This window comes from Coturnix japonica, chromosome 17 (assembly GCF_001577835.2).
Source record: "Coturnix japonica isolate 7356 chromosome 17, Coturnix japonica 2.1, whole genome shotgun sequence".
Lineage (NCBI taxonomy): Eukaryota > Metazoa > Chordata > Aves > Galliformes > Phasianidae > Coturnix > Coturnix japonica.
The window spans coordinates 7,085,812-7,105,878 of NC_029532.1; the positions used below are offsets into that span (position 1 = coordinate 7,085,812).

General features: G+C 43.1%; 1 protein-coding gene across 5 annotated transcripts in view; it reads right to left on the reverse strand.

The window, feature by feature from the left end:
* Nucleotides 1–20,067, reverse strand: part of TTLL11 (tubulin tyrosine ligase like 11) — a 46,245-nt gene that overhangs the window by 5,780 nt on the left and 20,398 nt on the right. For 2 of the 5 annotated variants that reach the window (XR_001558665.2, XR_004309129.1), the window contains exons 7-9: nucleotides 14,352–14,609; nucleotides 12,258–12,364; nucleotides 7,309–8,442 (exon numbers count right to left, since the gene is read on the reverse strand). Coding sequence is in view for 3 of the 5 variants with exons in the window: in XM_015878992.2 (XP_015734478.1) it covers nucleotides 8,120–8,442; nucleotides 12,258–12,364; nucleotides 14,352–14,609 (688 nt within the window). In the remaining 2 variants the exon portion in view is untranslated. Of the gene's footprint in view, nucleotides 1–4,189; nucleotides 8,443–12,257; nucleotides 12,365–14,351; nucleotides 14,610–20,067 lie in introns of those variants that run through there. The other 3 variants (XM_015878992.2, XM_015878995.2, XM_032448112.1) reach the window with 3 other exon arrangements.

The following is a 20,067-nucleotide window of genomic DNA, read 5'->3' on the forward strand; positions in this document are numbered from 1 at the left end:
GCTCTGCTCAATCCTTTCCAGGCTGCAGTGCCCTTGGCAGCCCCGTGCAGCCACATCCCACCCACTTCCCAACCCCCTTGGGGTGGGCACAGACCCCATGTGCAGATGGGGTTTTTTCCTTCTCTCAGGAAGAAAAAGCAGCCCAGGAAACCCAGGGCATCAGAGTGCTCCAAGGAGAGACTGATTAGTCAGTAACACCTTGATTGGAATAAAACCCCTTCAGCATCCTGTTACCGCTTCATCAGAGCAGAGCTCCATTCTCAGCTGCAAATACCCACAACAGCTCCGTGCACTGACAGCTTCCAGCACTGGAGCCTCCCAGCATCTGGCTGAACCAGCAGCTCTGAGCGCAGCGCTGCTTCTCAGAAGGGCAAAGCTGGGAGAAGTGAGGCTCAGAATTGAAAATCAGCAGCCAGAACCACAAGGGGCTGGGTACTGCTGTGTGTTTGCTTGAGCTTTTTAATCTGGAGAGTTGTTTTTACCCAAGACTCATCAGCATTAATAATGTTCTTAATGTGACCATTGCACATCTGTATCAAGTTCTGTTATGTCACAGTCAATCCATAGGCTGCAGACTGTGTGTGATGCCACAGTACCTCCACCCCGGGGCAGGAGCAGCACAGCCTTAGTTGTAGGCAGCCTTTGCCCTGCCCCACTGCCCTGGCAAAGCTGCCCTCCTCCCCAGCACTGTGCACCAGGAGCTCACAGGCCAAAGAACAGTAAAGCTCCATGAGAGTGACACGTGAATGTCACTGGCCTTGTTTTCATATGGGACATGCAGCTGGAGCATAACTTCCCCATGGCCTCTGGCAAAAGAAGCCAAGCAGCACATCTACCTCCCTCCCCTTCTGTAAGCAGCCATCCCACAGGGGTTAGACCAAGACCCAGAGCAAACACTCTTTGGAGATGCAATTGGGAGCAGCCAACACACAAATCTCCAAAGCCTCAGCTCTAGAGATAGGGAGCAGAGCTGCTCCCTGCCACAGAAGTCAATAGAAACAGGCTAGCAGAAAGGAAAGGGCTGAAAGAACAAGAGTCATTAGTGGAAGCTTGTTTGTGCTAATTAGATCATTATCTGGAAACTATCGATGTTGCTATTTCAGCTCCTCTTGCTGTTTACAACTTTATTTTATCCATGTCTACCAGGGAAGGCTACAGCAGCACTCAGGGGACGAAGGCTGCAGAGCTTCCCATTCCAACCCTCCTTCCCTCAGAACCCTCCAGCATCTCCCCAGCTCCACGGCAGGACAGGGAAGAGCACAAAGGCTCCCAAATAGAAGCCAGCTCCAGTGCCCCAACACAACCCTGAAACACCAATTAAAACCAGTGTTAGGAGAGAAGGAGATTAAAGCCATGGTGCCAGCAATGTGGGGATAGCGGGAGGGCAGTAGAGCAGGCTGCACACTGCTGTCATTTAATGCACCGTGTCACCTCTGCCTGGCTCCATTAGCAGCAGAGCTGCTCACAAGCTCAGGTTTGACTCACGCTGCCTTCACTCAGGGGAAAATGTTTTCCGGTTTGTCATTATGTGCCCTGCACTATTATTGATCTTAGAGAGACACTAGGAGGTTATTTAGTTATTAAAAACGAGGTGAGAGGAAGAGAGAGAGAGATTTGGACACCTGTAGGATTCCTGCAGTTTCCCACCCGACATTAAGCACAGCACCACGTCACATAAATAATATTGATGTAGGCCCTTAACATTATCAGATTTCCCCATTGCTGGTGTGAGCTGTAATTGAATAACCCTGACCGTTGGATTTTTCACATCTTCGAGGAGTAGAACCTGAACAACGCAGATCCCAAGCTGTTGCTTTTCATTTATTACAGTCAGTTTGTTTCTACCTGGAACCCAAACTCATCTCCCTGAGCTACAGGAGAACAGCGAGACTGGGACTGAAGAGGACAGACATGAGGCCAGAAACTCAGTCTATAAACTATAAACTGGGGAGATGGGCTTGGAGTGTGTGAAGAACATTCCTACTTTCAGCTGCAATGGCAGCTGCAAGCAAGACTGCTCGGGTCTGCATTGCTGTAATTGGCTTTTGATTTTGTCTTGAGAACCTGATGGATTGACTCTAAGGATGCCAGGATGGGAACAGGAGGACACTAAGCTGAATGTTTGCTGCCCTGGGCCAAGACTTATCTGCTACCAAATGCTGTCCTTTGGGCTCATTATGCACTCATCATAATACCCCAAACACACCTCCATCCCCCAAAGCTCCCAGCCTCCACAGTGTGACCACTCCTCACTGAGCAACCGCTCTTCAAAAACAAGGTGAGAGAACCTCACATCAATTAGAATAAAGGTATGTATGATAGAGTCCCTCAAGCTCCACCTGTATTGTAAGAAAAAATAGCTTAAGAGAGGGGGTGAGACTGTTTAATCTAACATGCTTTGCAGACAGTGCATTTATCACCATCAATCCAAAAGAATCTGTAATCTGTTGCTTCAATAAACTGCACTGTTCACTAATCCAGCCACAAGAGCTCTCCATCCGAGCATGGCTCAAACTCTGCTAACAAACAGTGGCTATGTGAACGCACTGGGATGTCACCAGACCAATTGGGCAGTGATGCTGAATGCCATCAGACAGACTGCATCGCTGTGAACCTAAGCTCAACCACTAACTCCTATGATAGCTGAGGACAAGCTGGAATGTACACAAGGGGGTTATTTTCTGCCAAATTATGTTGCCCTTTAATACAACAGTACAATTGGAATACACAGAAAGGTCAGTGTGGCTCTGCTGTACTCAGGAGGTGTGAAGCAAGAACGTATTTAGCTCCTCCTGACCTTTCCTGCAGAGCCCACCTGCATCCCTGGGCTGAGCTCTGGTTAAAACACCAGCACACAGCCCCTGCTGCACCACTGAACAGAAGTGTACTCAAATAAATCACCTCAAACTTAGTAGATGCCATTAGCTACTAACAAACACTCCGGGCCTATGGGTGAAGGTAATTCAATATGATGTGCTTGGGCATGCAAGGTAATAGGTTTCAGCTGAATACCATGTGATGTAATCTCTTCAATTGGAGGTTAAACGAGGCTGAGACAAGGACCAGATGGATTTACTTGGGTAGCAGGTTTTTTTGTTTTTGCGTGCACCTGTCTGTGTGCTTGTGAAGAGAAGGTAAGGAAAGCAGCATTAAAAGCATGAGCTCTGCTACACGCAATTGGGGCAGGGCTGGCACAGGGCTCAGCTCTTCATCCTGTTGAAACAAACCAAGCAAGCAGGGCTGTCCTACCTTCTGCACCCTCATGACCATCAGCTGCTGGTGCCTCTGCTGTTCAGTGAGCTGATTCAGAAGAGAGCCGTGATTTCTCCTCCCAGAACAATGCACTAACACAAGAAAGCTGACAGCAGTAACTCGAGCAGCAATTAGAGACACAGGCACAAGGAGAGGCAGCAATGATCTCACTCACATTTTTAGGACAGGTTTCTACTTACTGAACACACATGAGCACTTGCAACAGAACCTGGATGTGCTTGCAGGCATTAGCAGCCACACCAGCTGGCACCTCTGCAAGTAGAATCACTGCAAATAGGATCAGCTCCAAAACCAGCCATTCCCTGAGAGCAGCGAGCACTCAGCTGGGGCTCTGCACTTACTCAAAGGGGTGCAAATCATCACCTGGAGCACTTCACAGCCAGCAATCCCAGTCAACATGAAGGAAAGCTCCAGACCCCCAGGCCCAAGGCAGGACCAGCAGTACAAAGAGAGGATGAAGCTGACAGCCAGCGTCAGGGCTGCAAGAACAGAGCACCTCTGACTTGGCCTTACCCAAGGGAAGGAGCTGGGGATGCTCAGAGCCCTTCAGTCAGCCCTCACAGCACTCCCCACCCTGCTCCCCCGCTCTCACCTCAGGCTGTCCAAGCTGCTCTGCGGCCTCCAGCATCTCACAGCCCTGCACCGCTCGGGCTGCGTCCCACAGGAGGTGCCGACTCTCCATCAGGATTGGACCCAGCGCCGCTGTGAGCTCACAGCCGTTACCAGCAGTGGAGGCTGCTACAATCAGCATTTGGGCTGTGATGAGTGCACCTAATAAAGCTGCAGAGATCTTACAGAGCAGCTGTAAAGGCTCGGAGTGATGCACAGCCACGGCCCAAAGGGATGAAGCAGGAGATTCACCTTCAGAATGAAGACACTCATCTTCCAGAAAACAGCACTGAGCAACACAGGAAGATAAACTAATAGAATCAGGCAAATAGAGCCATCGCTTTATTAGGCAAGCTGAAAAGCAACACTGTGGAATTAGGAAGAAACTCAGTAAAACATGATGGAAAAGGAAACAAATGAGAGGGAAGGAGGCAACAGTGAGAACTGTCCATCAGACACTGTCCATCAGACAGAAACCAGAGTCAGGTCAGACAGGGCTGGCAAGGAACAAAGTGCTGTCATCATGACTGACTGCAGTGCAGGTGGTCAGAGTCCTGCTTCAAATATGTGCAAAAAAGCCAGAGAGGAATGAGAAGTCATTGGGTTGGTAACACTGAGCAGGAGGTGTCATAAAGCTCCTTGCCGCACTAAAGCTTGGTGGGCTGTGAGTATGAGCAAGCACAGAGCTGGTCAGGGCAGAGCTCCACATCACTATGGAAGACGTGTTGCAAGAAAGCTGGAGCTCATGTCACAGCAGGCTGGAGCAGCAGCCGAGATCCCAATCAGGCAGGATCCAGCCAGCAGCTGCTCCTCCTCTGGCAGCTTCAGCATCACACAGCTGGGAGCAACGTCCTTGTCACACCATGCCAGATGCAGAGGCCCCAGCTCCTTCCAGCTCAGAGCATGAGTGTGCACCCTGTTTGCAATGAACTGGGCAAAGCTCAGATCAGAGGAGAATGAGATCCCTCCTCATCACACACGTTTCTACATTGCATCCTCCGTTTGTTGGAAGGGGGATCTGCTCACCTGATGATGGGCTTAAAACAAAAGTAATACATGGGGAAGATGTACACCTGCAGAGCAGGGGGGGAAGAGCTGCAGCTGGGAAGACAAACTCTGAAGCAGGTGAACTCGGGTTCACACCTGAGCAAGCATTAAGTGTCCAATTAGCTCAATACCTCCCCTCCAAAACTCATTTTGAAAGAAAGTTGCTAGGAGCACAGGGCAAGTAAAGCAATCCGGGCAGGGAGGGCAATTCAATTCCAAGTGCCAAGTCAGGTTAGAGGCAGAAGACAAATTTCTGCCAACTCAGACAAGAGCCCTGTGCAGAGTAACAACTCACATAACTCGAAGTGAAACAAGGGGCCATCCAACAAACGTAGGCACATTCAGGCTAGAGACAATCCTGCTGGGGGGGGAGATGACTAGACAGGAGCTCTGTACATATTTGCCTCAAATCTGCTTTAGATTTTCAGGTGTCTTACTTGGATTTATGCCCAGTGAGAAATATCAGACCCAATGCGTCTGATAGCAAGAAAGATTTCAGTGGTATGTAATGTTTATATATGCTCATAAATGGAATACTGAATGCTATATTATTATCTGAAAAGATTATATTAAAAGCACTACTAAAAATGCTTGCCTAACTCTCTTATATTGTTTTCCTGCTAGAAAGCTATCTGAGGATTAACAGATAATCAGTGCATTAGCATTAGTATTCTGAATTCAGTATTGCTGGTCATTTTCTTGTGTTTGCACAGACCACTAACTTAAGGGCTATGTGAAATTGCTTTGGGTGCTAAATAATATTGCAAGGAAATTGCATTAGATGGGAGGGAAGAGAAATGTGACTTTGTTGTGATGTCTCTGAAGTACACTCCTATTTTACTCCACCCCCAGCAATAATATGGCATTCAGTTTTCCAATTAGATAAATATATGAACACTGGGTTACTGGAGGCAGATAATTGAATATTTTATCTACTCCACAAAGGGCTCTTCATATCTGAAATAGGAAATAGAGCATACTGCATCAGTCCCAGTATGCACAGGTTATGAAAATCTGTATGAGATCCAGAGAATATAAAGATCTCCATTGCTCTTTATATACAATAGTTAATTTCATCCACTGTTATTGGGGTACAGTAGCCAAGAAGAGGGTATTTTAGGGCACAGATTGCACTACTTGAAAGCTCCAAAGCAAAGTATTCACATCTGTACTATTTCAAATCCCATTCTTCTATAACTCTGTCTTTACAGGACATCAATCACAAGATGAGGGGAACTGTAAGCTATTTTCTAGTAACACGCTGCCAATCGCAAGACAAATGTCAGATGTCACAAAATGAGAAGTAACCATTTTTCAACTTGGGGATGTCGTCACATATATTACAATCAAACTGTGAAAAAAATGACCCTTCCAGCTTCGTTTGTTCTGACAGCCACCAGACCTCAGAGCTTGGCATTTTATCTTCATACTGCAATAATCCTTATGAAACTTAAGCAAGGCAGAGTGCAGTGGCATTAGTTTACAATCACCCTCTTATGTACAACACAAAATTGCAAACAGTCTAGCCAGTGAACAAAAACTGTCTATTACTGCTATTACTGTGTTACAGAAGAAGAAGGGAAAGAGAAGCAGCTACTCCCACATCTGTTATTAACACATGCTAAGTATCACGTTCTTGCAGGCCAAGCTTGAGTTCTGCGTTGTATTGCCATGCTCCTGATTGCCACGTGGGATAACAGCATGCTGCTTAAAACTAAAAACCAGGCAAGTAAATCCCAAACATTTCCCAGAGTAAAAAGTCACTCCATGTTGTGTGTGCACTTAATTCTTGACATTAAATGTGAGGACTTTCTCCACACTGACAACATGATTCCTTCATGGCAGACACCATTTCTCATGCGTCAGCCACTAGTAGATTCAGATCAGGTTGTTTTCTCAGACCAACCCTAACTGCCACACATTGGACCTTCTGAAAAAGGTGTCATGTCTGACAGTATAGCAAACACTACAACATGAGTGGATTATTAACCTTAAAACAAAGGATGATTTATATATCATCATCATAAAATATGAGACCAGAACAAAAATAATTGACTGAACAGCACTGATGTACCAAGCTATCCGTGTCCTTTCCAACCAGTCTGTCTCTGCTTAGCCCCCCAATGAAGAGTGTGATGATGCAACCCCCAGTTCATTGCTTGAAAAACAAGACTACTCTGTAGAACTCCTCCAAAAGAGCTCCAGTGGAGTCCAGCATTCTGGACAAAATATCCTGCTGAATAATATAGATCTGAGTTGCAGAGTTGTAGATAGAAGAAAAATGAAGATTATGTGCAAAGTCCAAAAAAATCTGCTCTAGATGTTAACTCAGGTCCAAATAAGATAACAAACAGCAAAGAAGTATGAAAATAAACAAACCTAGAATAGAAGGAGTTTAGCCTAAAGTAACCGGATTGGCCTTCTGGATGACTTCTGGACCTGGACGACTTCTTACACCTTCATGCAGTAAGGCTCCCTGCAGCAATAGTGCTTACTACTTGAAGAAAAAACAACACTGAAGTCAACAAATGTTACTTCATGAAGCTTGGTTGGTTGGATTTTTCCTGTGAATCGTTGTGACCTGATTTTTTCTGTGGAAGCAAAAGGACAAACTTCTCTCATTTTTCTTTTAAAAGTTCACAGTACTTCTCATGGCAAGGACATGTACAAAGAAGAAGTGAAAATATGATTCCAGTGGTTTAAGATTGACTTATAAAGGTAAGTGCATAGCTATAGGCAACAAGCAAACCCGTAGCGACACCAACAAGCACAGTCCAAGCAACTGAAATAATAGGATCAAATCCTGAAGTCTGACCAAAAACGTAATCCCAGGTTTTTGTTCTCAAAAGTGCACCACTGGAATTTGTGACTGCAGCTCCTTAATTGGTATCCATGATTCATTCAAGGCATGTAATTCCTTCAACATGCACGTGCCCCACAGGCAGTGCACCCAGTCCCATGATGCTGGTTATCTTCCCACTATGATTTTGTTCCTTGTCTTCACATTCAGAATAAAAGCACAGTTTGTTATGTGAGATGCACTGCAGGCCATTGTGAGGAAGGATCAGTGTTTGAGAATGGGGCCTTCAGCTGTCTTGTTGAAGAATATAAATAGGAAAAAAAAAGGAATTAAAGAGTCTTTTCCACATCCTGCAGCTTCTACATACCTGGAGCTTCATTCTCAGCTCTCTCAGTCTCTCCCTGCTCCTGGTGAAACAGCACCAGGATAGCGATGACTTCTACAACCTGCAAATTTACCAGCTGCGGCCGTGCGGTTTAGGAGCGGTGCATGCAGAGCTGCTGTACCCTCAAGTCCATCTGTCAGACAAGGAACTGCTGCACTTCGGCGCTCTGCAACCCCTCGGCCACAAAGCAGGCGCTTCTCATCCAGGGCAGCCAGGTGATACTCACAGAAGTCAATCAATGACGCCACCTGCTCATGAAGAGGGAGTGACTTGTATTTTTTCTGAGCCAAGAAGAAGAAAGCTTCAACAAAGGCTTGCAAACACATTCCTGCAAGGAAAGTGACTTTAAAGGAGATTCATAATACACATAAACATAAAAAGGTCTCATTTCTGTGCTACCAAGGCCAAACGTATTTGTGCCAGGTATGAACATAGAGTTGTGCTAGTCAACATATTTGAAGTGTCAGCCATGTACAGTGTTCATTAGAGGAAAAAAACAAAATCAAAGACCAAGAGACAAGGTTCTGTCTGCATGGAACACACCTGAGCTCATTCAGTGTCTCACTACAGCATATGCCCAGGCTGTGTTGCAGTTAGCTATTTCACTGAGGCTATTTGTGTCTTTACAGCCTGACCAGAGCCAAACTGGTACTGCAAAGACTGGTTTCAAGACACTGTGTGATTAAACTGATATACAACCAACCGTGATTCCTGTTGCCTCAAATATTAAGTTGAAGGCAAATCAGACACACACTAACATACTGAGCTTTAAGGAAAACATTTGGTTGATCTCCTTTTCCTCTGTGTGGAAAGACATCTCCTGATGTCTTGGTTCACGTCAATCAAGACTCAAGCATTCTACAAAGAAGTTTTATTTCAACTGAATGAAAAACAAACAGCTGAATTGTAAGGGAAAGTGGTGCAGTGCCAATAAATTCTGCTGTTATAACAAACTCTCTGCTCTGCCCATCCGCAAACAAGAGTAACCTGCATACACTGCAGTACAAAACTCTTCATGTGTTATTTGATCACATCAAGCTAATAACAAATTACCACAGCCAATGGAAAGAAGGGCTGCATATGAACTCTAATTATTATACTTAAAACCTTGAAATAATGGCTAGTTTAACTTTTCATTAAGACGCCTGACCACAGCCGGTTTGGCAGAACTGTTATAGCTGCCCTGTGCTGTAACCAGCTCTCCCCATTGGAGCACACACTTCAGAAGATCAGTTTAGGATGAGGTTTGTTTTTTGCATGGGTTTTTTTTCTAACAACATTGGTTTATCGATGCTGCAGGAAGAACACCTTTTCTAACCATTACAATTACATTCTAAAGTATAATTTCTCTCAACTAAGACTGCAGCTGGGGTCGCTTATGATCTCGGCTGTAAAACAGCTTCCAAGAGAACTGCTGGGTTATCGAAAAGCAGCAGCTGCCAGCTCAGTGAATTATTTTATCAGTCACAGTGAGCAGCAGGCAGAGGAAGCACCTTTAGCAACACCCACACTGTCTGCTCCATAAGTGACACTCGTGTGAAGCACAGAATGAACAAAGCTGGAAGCTGCAGTTATACAGCAACAGTTCTCTGTGGGCTACAGCTGGAAGCAGGCCAAATGCAAAGACAACAGAAGAGAGCGGGGGTGTTGCTAAGGAGATGATACCAGCTAACCACAAGAACAACAAATAAATCCTAAATGCAAATACTCGACTTTCCATAGGTGTCACATCTGTAGAAAAATAGTACCTAGACACTGCTGGGCACACCTGGAAACTTCTCCATCTGTGAAACTGAGATTCTTGATGTTTTGGCAGAAGAAGCCTACAGATTTATTACATGCAAGATACCTGAAGTCAGCCTCAACTCGGGGAGCTTTTTGCTCTTCTGACATTTTAATAAGACGATGAAAGATTAAATACACTGATGTCCAACATCAGCCTGGGCATCACAGATGAGCAGCACCACTTCTGGGGGTTTCAGAAGCTTTTAGAAGATGTGAGTAAATTAGACCCCTGCAGTGATGCTGTGCTGCCCTGGCACTGTCTACCACATCAACACCTGAGTATTATTTCAGAAATATATATGAAGCAAGTATCCTTACTTTACCAACTTAAGCCCATAGAAGAATCAGCAAAAGAAACCCTTTGTTGATGTTCCGTAACCACCTGTTCTCTTGAGCAAATAATTGGCTTTACTAACCTCCGGTAAACACACAAAGCAATTTGTATTAAGCAGCAGAAAATGGGGCCTTGTGGTATTATCTCCAGCATCCAGTATTTTAAAGTCCCCTAATGCTGCAGCAATAGCACGCTGCCACTTAGGACTAAGGTATGTATTCAAACCTTTATGAAAATTAGGTTTGAAGAGGTTTTAATTGCAAGAAATCCCTTCTAAACTTCAGCGGATGAAAGACATCAGAAAGCATCTCCCTGACCTGCACACACAGGCAGCTCTGGGCCCAAGGGTCAGCAGTGCGGATCCAGCCCTATTATAACCATTTCTCACCAGGGGGAAACTAATTACATCTAAGAATGCCTGCCCTTTAGTGTGAGCAGCAGATAGGAGCCAAACTCACAATAGAAACCACTGACATTTCAATTAGTTTGTTTTCCTTTGAAAGGAATTTATGAGAAATCTGTCTGATGAGCCCCAGAAGTGAACGCAGATGAGCTCTCCACTGGATATAGGTGAACTGAATAGTTTGTAACTTCAGACCTGTGCAGAAGAGATTGAGATGAAAGGTTTGGACTTTTTTTGGAGATGAAACCAATATTCATGTCTATGCATAAATATAAAAAAAAAAAAAATCAATGTAATCTTATTTTTAAAAGGAAGTCAAAAAGATGGATGGGATGTTCTGTCCAGCAGGATTAAATAGCGAGGTATTTTCTGTAATAAGCCAATATTTTAAGTGTAACTACCCAAAATTTATATTATTTATATTCATTTTCCTAACCACTCAGCTGCATTACCAAGAAGATACGTGATGGTAATAAAGGAAATCACCAGGGGAGCTGGGAATAAGATCAGAGTTTAATAAACATTTTCCTTTTGGCTTAAAAATACTAAAGAATTCTTAACTGCTGTTAAGCAAACAGCATCCCAGAGCTGCCTTTCTTGTCTAATGTTATCAAGGAATATATTTGAGTTTAAATGTGTTTTCCTAATAGAGAAGTAAGCAGTTCAAACACTGATCTGTCACATCTCCCTCAGAGGTTGCTCAGTGGAAGGCTCACACTGCTGCATGGGCCTGGCACCTCCTGCAGAATGAACTCTGAGCAGCTGAAAGGAAGTTCCAGGACAGGAGAATCCCTGGTGAAATAGATTGATTTCTTACAGAAGCCTTTTAGCCATACAGAGTATATTCTTACATTGAATATTACAATCCACAGTGGATATAAAAAGGTTCTAAAGCAACCAAAGTGACTAATGATCTGATAAGAATAAACAGAAGCATAATTTGCCATAAGGAGCACTCGGAGGGAAAAGCACCTCTAATCATTCTTAATAAGAGCCAATTTAATAGCGAGCACCGTGTGACTCTATATAGAAACCTACTGTCCTTCCCTCAGCCAACACAAAGTCAATGAAAATGGATAAACAATGAGTATGTAGTTGGGCAACTGGGAACTCTCTGGAAAGTAATATGGGTAGTTTGCTGTGTCCCCAGAGTTTGTTTGGATGACAGAATTAAATCAAACTCAAGTTAATCATATTTATTTCTAGCTCTAGTATAGGTTTTTGTTTGACTTTTTGCTAGACCATGTAAGCTACTCCAATGAGGACGTATCTTCTTACACTGTAATTAAGTCGGGAGTTCCACTGGGAATGCTTTTAAATGCTCTTCTGCAACAAGAGCTATGAATACTAAATTACAAGCATAAAAAAGGCTTATGGAAGATTTATGCCACTAAATAACTGAAAACTAGGAGTGATCTATTCTACAGATACAGGTAAACTGCCATGCAAGTAAACAGTTGCTGTTGTACATGCCCTGGGTATCTCTGCCTTGCTCCCATCATTTTTCCTGAAAGCTTCAGGGGTGCTTAAGCTACCAAAACTACAAAAAAAAACCCAAAAACAAAAAAAAAAACCCACAAAACACCAATTTTCATGGCCTTCAAATACAAAATAGCATTACCTGATTCCCTGTGATCAATTCCCACACTGTTCCACCTTCTTGTGATATCAATGTATAAGATATCCACAGAAGCCATTGAAAAACTGCTGTTACTGAGCTTGCAGTTTCTGTTAAAAATAACAACAAAAAAGCAAAAGGTCTGATTATTTCCAAACTTCCAAGCCATAAAAGTCCACACAAGAGGAACACAGAGGACAATGGGGAAAATCCTACCTGTGTCTTAAGTACGCTCACTGTAACATGCTTAGTCTAATATAAGGCATGCAGCAGACACCATGCAAGCTATCATTCATCAAATCTATGCATCTGAAGATAAATGTCCTGAAACTTTCATGTGCAGATCATCTCACATATGCAACTTGTGCTGCTGCCTGCACAGATCATGGCAGTGCCATATTTGCCAGGAAGTGGCTGGGGGCAGGAACGGTCCAGATAGAGGCAGGCACCTAAATCTCATCTGCACATTCAATCTCACATCAATACCTATTAGCAAAAGGCAGCAGGTCAGGTTACACATTAATTGGTGTCAGAATAACTCCTGTCTCAACACCGCACAGATCTATTCTATGCATTACTGAACACTGTATGGAAAACAGCAGCATCTCTGGATGGATCTCAGGCAGTTGGTGATAAGCACGTGTGGGAGATGTGACACTGTGCTGTGGACTCAGACCACACAAGTGTTGATCAGTAAATGAGAATGAGCCATCTGCCCCAGACTCCAGATGCCTGGAGTGCGGCTGGAACCAGTGCATGAGCCAAAGCATTGGCCAAAAGCTCCAGCCAGGAAAAAAAAAAACAACTGTAAGCATTGCTTATTTTTCTAAGTTATTTTTTAGAATGAAGTATTATTGAAAGGGAGCAAAAATTTGGGCAGATGATCTTTGAAACCACCTGCCCACACACATCTGCAGGCAAACCACAGCTGCACACCATTCCACTCTAGAAAACATGAGAGGGAATGTAATCACACAATCCAAAAAGAGCAGTGAGGACAGCACTGCTGTTGCTGTGCATCATCTGGGGACAAGCAAAGAGAACAGTTGCCAGCATTAAAAAGTTTAATTTAACATGCGTGAGGAAACTGCAAAGTCTATTATTTCATTGGGATATGACAATTTATTTTAGTATTATTAAAAGAAAACGGCGTTTATACTGCGCTCATCTGGCAAGTGCCAAATTAAGGCTTAACTAAACAACAGAGAATACAGAACTAGAGAACATCCTGCACCGATAGAGCAGATGCCTTCAGTATATATATATATATATATATATATATATATATATATATATATATATATATATATATATATAAAAATGTATGTATATGTATATAACAGATGTATATCTGTTATTTGTATAAATCAAATCGTTTACGTTCATTCCTGAATGCCAAATACATCTGCATAGAAAGAGGATTTGTTTTTTAAGAGTACATCAGCAGCTGCTGCTGATTTCTTTTGCCATTCTCAGTGGAAGACAGAAAATGAGATATTTGTTCCATGACTTGAACAGATATGTCCTTCAAAAAGAGAATGAAAAAAATCCCACAAAAATGAAGAAAAAAAATATTGAGCTCCCTGCCATTGCAAGTTGCAGTTTCATGATGTAAATCCTTAGTGTGCAACTCATCAGTAACTGGCATTTGAAATCCTCTGCTTTGGCCTGGGGCCGATGGCGATGCCCCACAGCCAGCAATCAGATCTGCAATGACCCAATTTCAATTGTCATGTTTCTAGTAAATCTCAGGAATACGGCTGTGAGAATGTGACATGTTGACTAGGACTGCAAATAGTATCTCCCAAAGTATCAGTGATTGCTGTAGGATAAAGATCCACGTTTCTATTAGATATGGTTTCATAGGTCAGGTATCGTTGGATTTATTTTGTTTTACAAGTTCAGTGGTTCAGTGAACTTCAGGGGAAAAGTTCCTTTAAAAGGCACCGCTGAACCTACCAGCTCAAAGTGTGCCACTGTTACGGCCTGCTCTAATCCAGCAAGAGCTCAGTGACAGCAGTTCTACACAGCAGGACCTTGAGTTTCTAGCTTTTCTATTACACTTTATGCCATTCCTACATAAAGCACATTACTAACCTTATAAATGTCCGGAAACCTGTCGGCCCCAGTTTTGTCGTCCCTTTGACACCCAGAAATCGGATGAACAATGCAGCCACTCTGTCCACAAGTCGCAGGTAATTAAACTGCTTGGCGTACTTTGGAAACACTTGCTTGAGACAAAGGGAAGGCAGGCCAGGCTCTGTGCTTTTGCTGGTATCATAATCCACTCCACCTCCTGGTCCTGCACCCAGTAGATCCTCCTTTGTTTCTGACACATGCTCTGAAGTCTGAGACCTGTAGCATGTAAGATAACCATATTCTACCTTAACCTTATTCATGCAACATTCAACGTGTTATTTCTGCATTTTTTTAATTACAAAACATTATTTTAGTGGGAACTTCACAATAATTTATAATCTTACATAAATACTGCAGTTCTCTAAATCAGAAACGATGCTATAGGAGTACCTAAGGAATAACAAGCAGAACATTCAACCTTTCAGAAGGTAAGAGGCTAATGTGTCTCACACAGACAAGGAGCCACCAGAAATACCAGTGTGTCGTTACAGCCAACAAACCAGGTTAGATTAAAAATTACATTTCATGACATTTCATGGAGCATTTCATGGGAAATGCTTGGAGATTATAATAATCCAGTGCTATTTAAACTTGTTTTCCAGCAATGATTAGAAGCTTCTACATTTCCTGATAAGTGAGGAACAAAAAGCACATTGAGACACATTTGCAAAGAAGAAATCCTAACAGCGCATTCAGAAGCGACACGGTTCACATCACCACACACTGGCACTTCTCAGAAGATGATGGTGGGGCAATCCCATTATTTTGTCTTCAGATCCTTTGTAGTCCTGTCAAAATGCATCATTTCATCTCCACTATTGTTGCCAAATTCCCTAAATAAAGCTGATTGAGATAGCGGTGCTCTGAAATTAATGCTACGTGTTTATTCAGCACGATGCGTTGTTCCATTTCTTCTGCTTCTGACACACCTTGATAAATTAAGGATGGCTACTGCTTACATTCCCAAAGTCAGACAGCTGGTGTAATTACTTGGCACCCACTAAGCAGGCACACATTTTCATTTTCTCCCCCATCATTTTTCTAAGTACATATCATCAGCAATAAGTGTAACTCACACCTGGTACTAAAAAATTAGTGCTTTTACTTCATTGATCTTTTGTGTTCCTGAACAGATTTAGCGTCCTTCATAAAGTTCTTTTTGAGCAGAGAATAACAAGCAATGTAGTTATTATCCACCCACAGTACTGCAAAAATTACTGAGCCAAAGCTACAGTAAATCTGTACTTTCCACTTTGATACTTGGAGGCAAACTTCCTCAGCCCACTTACAGCCATCCTGAAGGCAGGACATTGATCCACTGACACACTGTGTCTGCTTCCAGTCCAGGATACTTCAAAGTAAAGACCACTTACAGGAAGAACTACTTAGTAACTGCAAAAAAAAAGTCTGAATTCACTTGTGATACCTAATTTCTAAAAGGCACTTTTGGAGCCAAGTTTCGGATTTATAATCCAAGTTTTGAATTTACACATTCCCACTACAGACAGAGCAGCTCACCAATGCCTGACAATGCTGTGCTCGGCACAGCACCAGCTTGGGGAACCTCTCATCAGATGACATCACAATCTGTAATTGTGACCATTTTGAGCAAGACAAGGAATTCTAAGTCTTTAAAAATAGTTTAGGTAGATGGTTCTTCTGTAACACTCCTCTGCTGCAAACAGCAGCAAGTAGCAAAGTAGAAAAGTAATGTTACATTAACATTTGCTTAACTAAAGACAAGAATTATACATGCTTAGTTTCATTCCTTCTCATGAGTGACTGGATGGCGATTTCACTGCCATCGAGTGCCTTCTGCAGGCCCAGAGAGTGAGCGAGTGTTCAGCCAAGAGAACAAGTGTGCTGCCACTATTTCCAATCCTAGGCCTGATGATGAATTTTAATGCACATCTTCAGCCAGTTGAACCAGGCCATGAGCACATGTGGAACCGTGTACTCAGTAAGAGAGAAGGTTACGTCTGCAACATAACTCGTTTAATTAAGCCTCTGTGGAACTGCAGTCATGAGCTGCTGTTCAGAGAAATCCTGAAAGCTTCCTAATGGTAAATTCAGGAGTATTTTGGATTGTACATTATTCATTAATCGGGGTTTTCAGTTAAAAATATAAAACTTTCCTTTAGAAGATACTGGCAGAGCAGATGAGATTCTATTTTCCTTTTAAACAGAAAATACTGGTGGATGGCATCATGGAAGCCCTTCCATCCCTCAGCAGAGGCTGCAGGGGCTCCAGCAGCACAGCTCCAGCTCAGTCCTCACCTGCACATCTGGACTTCCTTCGCATGCACCTCAGTTTGGGCCCTCTAAAAAGTCAGTGAAACTTCTGACTGGGAGATCGGAGATGCACCTGAAAATTCATTGGCAGAGCATGATTCAGGGCTGACTTCAGTTCTTCTTGGCATGAAATAAGCTACAGTACTGAATAGCTACATCAGTACAGAAGGGAGGTCAGCCCCAGATTCCCACTGCAATGACAGCCCCTGAAGCACCTGAGGAAATACAGCAGTTTAGAAGAGGACTTCTGCTTTTCCATCCCATCTCCAAAAGAAGTGTTCAGCAGCAACAGAGAGAACTCCCAAAACATGAAGGTAACCACCATCCCAGATGCGCTGCTCCTGGGAATCGAGGCACACTCACAGCCTCACCAAAAACCCACCCACTTCCCAAAATAATGTTTGTGGAATTCATCCCCCTCACAGTCCCAGAGCAGCTCTGGAGACAGGCACAGCTCATTATATAGGAGAGGTGGCATGGGACACCAGTGTAAGACTTAAATGCAATGTGTCCTCCAAATCACAAATGTTAACTGTGCTGCTTATTATGAAATATCTTGTTCCAGCACAGAGGTGGGCCAACAGCTTTTGGTTGGGACATTTAAATTGGCAGTGTTATCTTTTGCCCTGTGTGGGTTGAAAGCATCCTGCATGCACACGATCCCTGGACATTCAGGACAGAGAAATACACATGCAGAAACAGAATTAGACTCTATGTTTCATTATAACGACTTTCTAAGCAAATACCAATTTTTCAGCATCAGAAAATCTCTGCGATCTACTACTGGCTTTTACCAGCACGTTGTTTTTGTTTTGTTATTTTCTTCCATTACAACAAGGGGTTTAATCTCATCATATTCCTGTAATAACCCACATTTCTTGTCCTGTGTTTCTTTTCTCCCATTTCTGTTCCTGCCACAAGCACTAACCAGGCATCCTGTTCAGTATCTGATCCAAGTGTTCACACTCCTCTGCAAGTCAGCAAAGCTTCTCTTCAGTACAATATGAGTAAGTTGAACGTCAAAGTCAGCCACAGCAACCCACAGGAATTTGGAGGAAAAGCTTTGAACCCATATGGGTGTCAGGAAAGCGGATAATGAAAAGCACCGCAAGGCTGTTTCAGTGCTGCAGAGCACGGGATCACTGCTCAGGAGTGCTTCTAATAAAACAGAGACCTTCAGAATCACTGTCCACACTCACCTTCACAGCAGGCATTTACAGGGCCCAGATGCAGAGTGCAGCCCTCCACTGCTTCCACAGACAGTATTCCAACAGAAGTTTATTTTCTGCATGTCAAGTCAACATAATTGTATGCACCCAATCTCTGTGTGGTCTCCACTAATTAAGCAAAACTGCCAAGCTAGGTGTATAATATCTACGATATTACAGCTGGACTCAGTATCTACAGAGCAGAATTTTACTGTGATCTGCACATTTTTGCAAGGAAACAGCACACGTTTTGTGTTGGGTTTTTTTTGCCTTAATGATGATTTACACTTGCTTGCAATGCACATTACATTTTCTTCAGTCTTTCAGCTGCCATCTGCCATCCACACACCTTAGGGGCAAACTGGATGACATAACTGCTCAAGGATCAGCCAGCCAAAGCTGAGCACTGCCAGTACAGCTACAAAGAGCAGAAATACAGTTCCAAGTACTACAGCAGCAAAGGTTTAATGGGTTTTAAAGTCCATTTCTATCATTAATTCACCAGTCAAACAGAAAATGCAGAATTACTCTTAGAATTTAATGTCACTACAAAACCTCTATGTAATATTTACCATCCAGTTCTTCGTACTCCTGAACATGACTTCCAAGTGGCATTTTAGACTGCCTCATTCAGGACTCCATCTGGAGCCCCTGCACAATGCACATGGTTTGCATGCTTTGCCTGGTCCCTCTGAAAGGTCTGCACAGCACCAGTGCACAACTGCTGCAGTGGAGCTGCGGGGAAGGCATAAGAAACTCCAAAATTCAGAACAAATCTCTAGGAAGAGAAACCTGCAGACACTTTCTCTATTGGCTCCTTCCTCCTGTGCTCTCCAACAGGCAAGGGGAGGAAGAAAGAGCTGAGACCTGCAATTTAAAGCTGCTCCTCAGAATTAATTGTTCTGACTGACACAGCTGCGTCAAGCTGAATGAACGAAAGGTCAAATATAAGGTAATGCTCCTGGTGCCACATGGAATAAAAGCAAGGCTTCGTTTCCACGCTCACGTCTGACCTCAACGCATTAATTTCTCTAATTCCACAGCTCACAATAGACCTTTCTTTAGAAATCATCGACAGTGGAGAAAATATTAACTGCATCTTTAAAAAAGAACTGCAATTTTTAATGGAAACAACATCCAAGACTACTTATCTTTTATGTATGAGCACTAACTTATTAATGTTTTCTCTATGTCATATCCCTTTCACTCTGACCAGCCTTAATCTTTATGCAAATACAAGTTGCTAACGGACAAACAAATTTGCAACCACTAATTAAAGGCTGCAGCATTCACAATATTTTGTATGCTCGCACAGAAAATTTGGTTGTCCAGTTCAGAACGAGATTGGGTAAGAATTGGAACAGTAAGAATGCCTGCTCAGTATATTTTACATTCATTGCATTGTTAGAAGTAAAAACTAAGCAATTTTCCTTTTCAAATCAACTGACTACTGCTTAACTAATATAGGAAAATACTATGGTCTGGATCCCAAAGCCATAATTAATTCCCTCTGCTCAGCTACTCTCAGAGCAAGGACTACATTAGCAAAGTTATAAGCACAGAACACTTTGCATGACAAGTCTATCTATCCACCCATTTATCAGTGCTGCATACAGGTCCCCCCCCCCCCAAGAAACTGAGACATGGCCACTGCCAGAGGCTGTAGGTGTGACCATGATCCTGCATGTGCATTCACAGCATCAAATCATTTAGGAAACAGCAAACAACAGAACAATGCCTCCGTATTATCAACCACTCATGAACTGACTTCGATGAATTAATCCGATTACTTTTATTAACACAGAAACTACCAGCACCCACAGGACGTGACAGCAAGGAGTTTCAGTCTGACTGTACGTTGTGTGAGAAATCAGCAGCTTTTGTTTAGAAGCACCCCCTGCTAATTTCCTTTGAAGAAAGGGCTTCTTTTTCATTACTCCTGATAGATTTATTTGGTTGTTATTTGTTTTTAAAGCACTTCTATGCCTCATATTGAAACCAGCATTAAATAAGACCATTAAGGGTGTCACTGTAGAAGGGGCAAAATAAATAAATAACTGCCTTAAACACAAAACTGGACACCCCAGGGGATTTCCTCCCATAGGAAAACTGTTCTTAGAAAGCAGCCACGATTATGCTAAGGTAGCAAAGGAGCTTTACCCTGCCATCCAATG